At 38.0% G+C, this 8,184-nt stretch overlaps 1 protein-coding gene across 1 annotated transcript in view; it reads left to right on the top strand.

Moving 5' to 3' along the window:
• The first annotated feature begins 1,753 nt into the window (after positions 1 to 1,753).
• ZBBX (zinc finger, B-box domain containing) overlaps positions 1,754 to 8,184 on the top strand; it is a 22,150-nt gene continuing 15,719 nt past the window's right edge. Inside the window, 5 exon segments of the mRNA XM_009884500.1 lie at positions 1,754 to 1,821; positions 2,420 to 2,533; positions 4,119 to 4,209; positions 6,540 to 6,588; positions 6,729 to 6,838. Coding sequence (XP_009882802.1) covers positions 1,754 to 1,821; positions 2,420 to 2,533; positions 4,119 to 4,209; positions 6,540 to 6,588; positions 6,729 to 6,838 — 432 coding nt within the window.

The raw sequence follows: 8,184 nt of genomic DNA, 5'->3' as shown, positions 1-8,184 counted from the left end.
TCACTGGAAAATTGTCTTATGTATTAGAAAGAAAAAAGGATTCTTAGGTAAAGAAAAGCATACAGAAAAAGGGAACTTTTTTCTCCATTTAAATTGCAAGTCTGTTTGAAAAATAGAATTGTGATCTAATATCTATTAAATGAATTAATGTATTTTCTCAGAACGATTCAGCTTTTCGATCACCTTCTGTTTTTCTATATCCCCAGTTGTCTCTAAATTTTTTTTCCTCCCCGTAGTACTGTATTCCCAAAACTTAGTAGATGGTTTTATTTGTGATACTATAGCAACTTTTATGTTCCCTTTTTATATATTTGCTTCCAGTGGAATATATTAACGTTTATTAAAAAAAAAAATAAAAAATCACTGGTATGAGTTAACTACTTTCCCCCCTTGAGCTTGGGAAGCTGCCTTCAGTCATTTACCTCCATTTTTACTATTAAGTAGTTTTTGGGCTATATCAAAACCAGTGTGTTATCACTGCCTGTTTAGATGCACTAGTCCTGCTGGCATACGTTTGCCACGAGAAGAACCTTCTTCTATTCTAAGTTAATAGAATATTGGTTTATCTTAGAATACGATAAAAGAATAATTCTTTTGAAATGATAAGAAAGAATGGAGTGCTTAGGTTTTCCGGCACAGTAATAAACTCGTTTTGTGCGCGCATCTGACATTCTGTCAGCACTGAAACATCATTGCTTTGAGGTTCTGTGGCACCAGATGTTTTAACTGTTTGTAACATGCTATTGACATACATTTTGCTTCATGGATGGAGGTATTATTTGGACACATTTTAACTGGTCACTATCAGGTTTATGTGTGAACAGGCCCTTGTGCTTTTGCTCTTGAGCACAGTTATACGTTTGAGGTATTTCAAATATTTCTGGAGCACCGTTATACTTTTGATGTATTTCAAATACTAAGCTTCTCTGCATTGTTTCAGTTAGGTCCTGATTTCAGCTGGAATCTCATAGCCAACCATTGAAGAACAGTTTCCAAACATCCTGTCAGCTTAAGTCTCTGGACTATAAAGTTTGTTTTTCCTTTTCCATATGCATCCCAGCAGCACAAGAAAATGTTCAGCTTTGGCACTGTGCTTGACATTGACTGTTGGCATGTTTCTTCCAGCAGCCTGCTTAGTCTGTACTGGTTATAATACCAACATTCTAGCGCAGAGATGGTATGGATATTACGCTCCAGTTTGGACCCTGTGCTGTATGAACTTGCTTGTTGGAAAAGTATTTCACAACCTGGGGAAAAAAGTTGTCTTTAAAATACCACTGTCTTGAGGTTTGACAGTGGGAATAACACTGCTCTGTGAGTTACCATATTCTTTTTGTATCAATTTGTATATGACAGAAGACATTTATCTTTCCAAATCATTTGAGATGGTTTGATTTCATAGCCATTGATACAATTTTCTCCTTCTCTGTGCTTTCTGTGGGTCTGGTTCAAGAAGCTGTGTTTTATTTAATATTAAACTGCTTTCATTGAACTTTAGGGGATCACCCAAGTGAAACAGACAAGTAAATCTTTTCCCTGGTGTCATAAACATCATAAAAAGTTTTTCTTTCAGATAAATGTAATCCAGAGTTGCTCTGGGATTTTATTGGCACTTCATATAAACAAGTTCTGTGTTCCATTTCTTTCCTTCTTTTACTGTTTTAATTTCAATCAAATTCCCATTTCAACAGGTTGCTAACTGTAGATCATTGAAATTCTTTTTTTTTTTTTAGAAGAGATTATACTGGGAATCATGAACATCAATGACTTTGTAATACTTCCAGGCTCAAAAACTGGAACCTCAGTGAGATTAAAAGCAAAGTAAGTGCATTTTATCTGATTGTGATTGAGATTTTTTTTATCACTTTAAAGAAGTTTTAATGAAACAATAAGTAGAAGAGCTTGTTTGCGTAAGAGCAAGAAGAATCGTGATGTGTTTCTTTTCTATCATTTTCCCTATGCTTTTATCCTTAAGTCTTTATTTTCTTAGGCTTTAATCTATTTTCCAATTAAGTTATAGGTCTTATAATGCTGTATATCTACCGTATTTACTTTGTAAGCTAACATTATTAAAGGATTCACTGGGATAGTTTATTTTAATATAATTAAGCAGCAAACCTTTCCGAATACAGGCAGAATTGTATCAGTTTTATGTTGGCTACTCTACAGTTTATATTGGAGTATCCCTATCACTGTTGGCATACCCCTCTGTAATGAGAGATTCTTGTGTCCAAGGAGTTTGCACCTGACCTGCCCTAAATTTTCCAGAACTGTTTGCAGTCTTACTGGGAGAAAGAGACATGCCTTTAATGAGGAATTTTTCAACCTTTTTTTTTCCTTGGTGCTTTAAACCTCTTCACGTACCTTACTGTCTTTCATGTAATTTCTAATGAATACTTTAATACTTTAACTTCTCCAGAACTGTCAGAGAATTGCAGTTGGAAAAAGTGCAGTTAGAAACAGAAAACAAAGAGATGGAGAAGAAGTTGCGGCAACTGCAGTCAAACATGAGCAGAGAAAAAGAAGAGAGAAGGTAGGTTAAATTTCTATTTCAAAAAAAGGAATCCAGTGTGATGCCCCCCCCCGGCCCCTGCACCTTGTCCTGCCCCAGATGGAAACTTGCAAAGTTTCACAATAGTGTTCAGTTTTTTCTCTCCAGTCTTTCTTCCCAGTGAGAAACTTGCTACCCTGTGACTTTCTTATTTTTAAATTTCCATGTGAAATTTTGATTATTTTTTTTTTTTCCTTTAAGAAGTAAGCTAACAAATCCTCCCTAGCAGGAATATTCTTTCAGTGGGAAAGATCCCTTTTCCTCGTTTATTCTCTCTTCTCCCTTTTTTCCCTGTCCGGTTGGATTTGTCACCATAGTTTTAAAGCAGGAGACAGAAAGTAGTTTTCGTTGCACTATTTCAGTCTTATTTCTGATGTTTCTAAAGAGGATGCTGTTCTTAATATGGCTTTGATCCTGTTTTGCATGCGTCTCTGTAGCTTCTCAGAAAGGAATTCTCTGTATGATGGAAACACGGCTTGGAAACTAAGCATAATGTAATGAAGCAAGCACTAGGGTGGAAGTTTCAATCTGAGCTCGGTTACTGGCTCATTCTGAGTGTTGGCTTATCTCTGCAACATCTGCTTCCATTTCTTTGTACTTCTGCCTGATGCATTCTGTCACTGGAGATACAAGTGCCTTGGATACCTTAGTGCCTTAGTCTTGCTAATGCTGCGGGCCTGCTGTTTGCAGCTCTGTAAACTTTTGCTTGAGCTGTTGAGGCAGTGTTTTCCACATAATACGTGGCACTTATTTTCCCCCATATTGTTCTCATGCAGTTGTTGTATTGTCCTCGTGCCCTTGTACCTGCAAACCCTGATAGTGTTGTTACAGTGAGTTCAAATGACAGGTATCATTGGCATTTGCACCACTGATGGGAAAGGAAGATCATCCCTCTTCCTTCCTACATGTTTTCTTTACCCTTTGTTTTGTATGCTTTAGTTTGTTTAGCTCTGTGTTTGGTTTTCTGTAAAACAAAGTCGGTCTGTCATTTGAATACTTGCTAAATATTGTGCAATAGTGTATTATGCAGTGTGCTAAAGCTGCAAATCAGTTTGATCTCCCTTAGTCTTAAATTCTTGCCCACTATCTTCCAAGTTTGTCGTAGTAGTCAATTTCTAAACTGATATTCACTGAAATCTTAATTGTAGGTACGTGTTCCTGGCTTATTAAAAGATGTTGCATTTTAGCTGTGCTGGATAACTGCCTTAAGTCTTAGAGTAAATTGGGACAATGATCTAAAGTGTACTTCCCTTACATTTTTATTCTTCTGAAACCAACCTTAGAGAATTGATGGGATTTTCTTACTTTTAAAAACTTAGACCAATTTGATGCTTTAAAAAGAAGTACTTTCTTATGCACTTGATGTATTTACTACTATTAAAGTAGATGTGAAGCAGGTTTCAATGAAAGGGGGGTGTTTGTGTTTTGGGGAATTGATGCTCCTATAGGCAAGCATTTTATTTTTTTGATGCTCTGTTCTGATTTGAAAACCTGAAGGAAAGTGTTTATGCTGCTCTTGCTTACAGAAGATGCAATTTGTAAGTTCTTTCTTGCTCTTGGTTCATAGGAAATCAAGTGCTTATCGTTGGAAATCTGGACGGGCAGGACCAATGACCATCCAAGCCCGAGTTTTGTCACAAAGCAAAGCAAATAATAAGGTAGTAAACTATCAGTATATTTGCAGGTACATTGTATTTAAAACAAAACAAGCTTCAGAACACTTATGCTACAGAACAAGGGAATTTTAAATACTTCAAAAATAAAAGGTTAAGCACCTTCTGAGTAAAATTTCTGATTGTTTATTTTCTCGTGCCCAGTTTATGTTACCCTTTGAGCTGGAGGAACATGAAGTTCTGTTTGGAGTTCTGTTGTTTTGTTAATGGCAATAGATAGCGAATTATCATTGCTTCTACAGATTTAATACTATGAGTTTCTGATTTGTAGTGATGGAAGTCATCGGGCACCTATCTTTCAAATGTCTAATGTCTGTTATGAATTTGAAATACAAGGCTTCACATGAAGTTTTGAGTACAAGTTCTCTATATTCATAGGTAAAAGCTATGAGAAAGGCACACAACATTAAAAAATACTACAGTTAAAGTTTTGTCTTTATCTCAGTCGCTGCGTAATGTCATCTGCATTCACAGTAGAAGTCCCATATGGCTGTGTGGTCCATTTTCTCCCCCACTTCTGCATGCGTTATAATCTTACTTATGATGCTTCTGGATTTCTCTCAGTAAGTACAGAAGGAGACTGAGACCCCAGTTTGCCACTTGGTCTACAGTAGCTGGAAAAGTCCTACATTCCTCCCCTGAGGACTGATGCTGGTTGGTCAAATGTGGGTTAAATAGATCTTTGAAGCATTCTCTTGGATGAGGACTCGACTTGGTCCATCCTTTTGGACTGAGATTGAATGCTTCTGAGTGATTTAAAATGAGGATTAGGTTTATCAAGTGACTTTTGTTCTATGACATCCTTGCTCAGACCTAAAAGGAGGGATGTAGAACTTTCCTGCTAAGTCATTGAAAAATCTGTTTTCTTTTTATTGTGTACACAATGGGGTGTTTTCCCCTTCTTTCCTTTCGGAAATGACTGGGGCAATTTTGCTCAAACTCTCAAACAATATTAAGGATAAGGCAGACGTATGTGAATGGTAAAAGTTGGTCACATTTGTAAGTAGCTGAAAACTGGACCTTGTGGGGAGTGTTATCACTTCCAACTGTAATAACCTAGTCTTAGTACTTCATTCTCTGCTGAAATGAATTCATCTTTTTAATAGCTTAGGCTCTTGTTCTTGACGCTTTATCCATCATGGAAGCAAGCATTAGGTATATCCATCATCAAATAATGTTCATGAGTGCTGTTAAAATACTGATTGTGATAACAGAGCTTATGTTCTTTACTTGTTCCGTGAATTAGTATGAAAAAATCTGTAGGGGATGCCCAAATCCAAACTAATTCAACTTAGAGATACTTCCTCATTCATTCCTTTAGCGGACATTGATGTGTCTGGAGAGGCATGTAAACTGGACTGAGTGGAACGTAAAAAGAGTGTTTTCTTCTATGATTTTTTTTTTTTTTCTGGAAGCCATGCTGCATATGCTATGTTGAAATGAGAGCTGTTAATTTAGAGAGACCATTTGAAACTGGCTGAAATAAAGCTTATGTAAGTTTGAAGAGAAAAACAGACAATGACAACTTCAGACTAAGCTGTGGCAGTTGCTATTTGAAGTTCATTGAAGCAGCAGCAGTTTGGTGTGAAGGTCTTCTCAGCCAACACTCTCAATTTCAATAAAGTTGCCTGCGAGTAGAAGAGAGGATCGGAGTGAAAAGGTTTCCTTCAATCCACCTCTTTCTCTTTCCCCTTCTCTGAGACAAGTAACTCAGAGCTGTTACTGCTCAAAAGACTTCAGATTTCAGTGGTGATGGCTGAGGAGAAGATGCATGGGGCAGAATTTTCAAAAAGGCAAAATGAAAATGGTTGCAGATGTGTAAGAGTTGGGGGCGGGGGGGAAGTGAGGGTGTAGTGTGGACTGTTTGCAGGGAAAAACTGAGGAGTAAAAATGTTGAAAATTATTAGTTACTGGGGTACTAGATCATGGAAGGGTAATGAGGAGAAGCAGAAGGACAACAAACTAACCCCCCTCCCCCCCAGCAAACTATAGGTAGATATATGTGCAGATTGTATGTGCTGTAGACTTCACTGGGTGACATTTGAGCTTAAGTCACGATGGTTATGAAAGTTCTGCAGGTCTGTGCTTGTGGAAAACTCTTGTGACAGACCTGGCTGGGCAAACGAGGACAGTGTCGTGTCATGAATGGGAAGGGAAACCAGTCACAGACTTAATACAATACATGGAGTTTTGTCTTTAAATACATGCTTAGCTATTTTCCTAAGAACAGTAACATTTTAATTCTATACAAGTTATGTTTTAGTTTACTTTCATTAGCACCTTATGTACATACATGTAAATACTCTTCCATGTAGGTTTCTTCAGGAAAAGTGAAGTTGCAAATACTCAAAGAACAGATTCAAGGTAAAGACATCTTTGTTAACTAAATAAAAACGCACAAACTTCTGGTAGAGTATCTGTTTCTTGGAGGTTGCAATTAAGCAATAAAGAATTTGGAAGCTGGAGTACTGTTTTTGGTTTTTTTTTTCTTTTTTTTTCCCCAGAGCCAGTGAAAGAACCACTTAATGATGAAATGGCAAATGGTGTAGCTCATGAAAAATCTGAAGTGAAGGGGATAGCATCTGGGCTATGTGAAATTAAGAGTGTGCTGCTGGTAAGTGGTTTAAAAATTTCTCTATAGCGACAGAATATAATGTGTATATATAGTAGCTTTGTAGCAGTGTCTAGACATATATATATTATATAGTATAATATATTGTAAAATGAATCACCCCGGGTTTGTCCCGGCTGTAAGCTGTGTGTGGTCTGCACAGACAAGCTGACTGACCTGGATTTCACTTCCAGGCTCCTTCCTGAAGAGACCTATATATGGAAATATGTAGGTGCATGCCTAAAACACAGGTGTGGGTCTAAAGCCGCCGTTTGCTTTCTGTATGTTGGCTTTTCTGTACAATGCAGTTGCATTACGGCAGTCTGAGGAAGTCGGCATCCTAGCTGCCTCCACCCCTTCCGTAACAAGGAATGTTTTTGATTGAAGATTTTTTTTTTTTTTTAATACATTATTTTTTGCAGTTTGTACTGCTGGAAAAAAAATAGGACTTCTTTAAGCTGGTCAGCTTGAGGTGCCATATCAACTATTAGATGTGCAGCAACTTCAAAAGAGGAAAAAGTTACTTACGTATTTAGGTTTAATTTGATCCTACTTTATTTAAACATGTTATCTTGCTGGAATTGAAATTATAGTTTTTTTCACCTGTTTCCCAAAATATATTGGTGATATCTGCTTTAATTTTGGGATTTCTTGCTGTGATAACTACTTAGTGCAGGTTTTATATGCTGATCTCCCTGAATGGCAGGGAAACAGATTAAATGATTCTGTTATCGGGACTGTTACCGGTTCTTTAACAGGGAGTTTCTTTAAGCTGTATTTTTATTAATTTGCCCAGCGTGTGACCCTGACTGAAGAAGACTGATCTCTTACTTAAATAAAGAACACTACCATATGGTTAAAATAAGATGTATGGTTTCAGGCAAATAGGGCAAAATTGAGTGGTCCGTGTGTATTTTGTCATTTCAAATACTTTGATAAGCACCAGGGCGTGTTTTTAATGCTGATGGCTTTCTGAGCTGGCACTTGCTGGTTATGTTTGGGTGGAAATCCAATATTATCAACTACAGGGTGGTTTATATTCAATAGAGCGATTTTGCCTTTTAACAAGTGCGAATAGGAGAAGTAGCATCTCTCTTAGAAAGATCCCTCCCACCCCGGTAATACGTGCCGTGATGCCTTTCTACTGCTCTTCTGGCAAATGCAACCAGTTGGAGCTGCTGAGGCTCAAACCCAAAAGCGCAGATACTGTATCTCTGTGCGCCTTTTTCCTGGTTTTCCCCGGGAAAAGGGCGGCTTTCCCCGGGAGGGGCCCTCCCTAACCGCTCCCCCCCCGCTGCTGTGCCGGGGCGCGCCGCCAGGGGGCGCTGCGCCCCCGCGGGACCCGCCCG

Source organism: Charadrius vociferus, unplaced genomic scaffold (assembly GCF_000708025.1).
Source record: "Charadrius vociferus isolate BGI_N301 unplaced genomic scaffold, ASM70802v2 scaffold104, whole genome shotgun sequence".
Taxonomy (NCBI): domain Eukaryota; kingdom Metazoa; phylum Chordata; class Aves; order Charadriiformes; family Charadriidae; genus Charadrius; species Charadrius vociferus.
The sequence above is the reverse complement of the archived record's forward strand: the minus strand, read 5'-3'. Positions and strand labels throughout refer to the sequence as shown.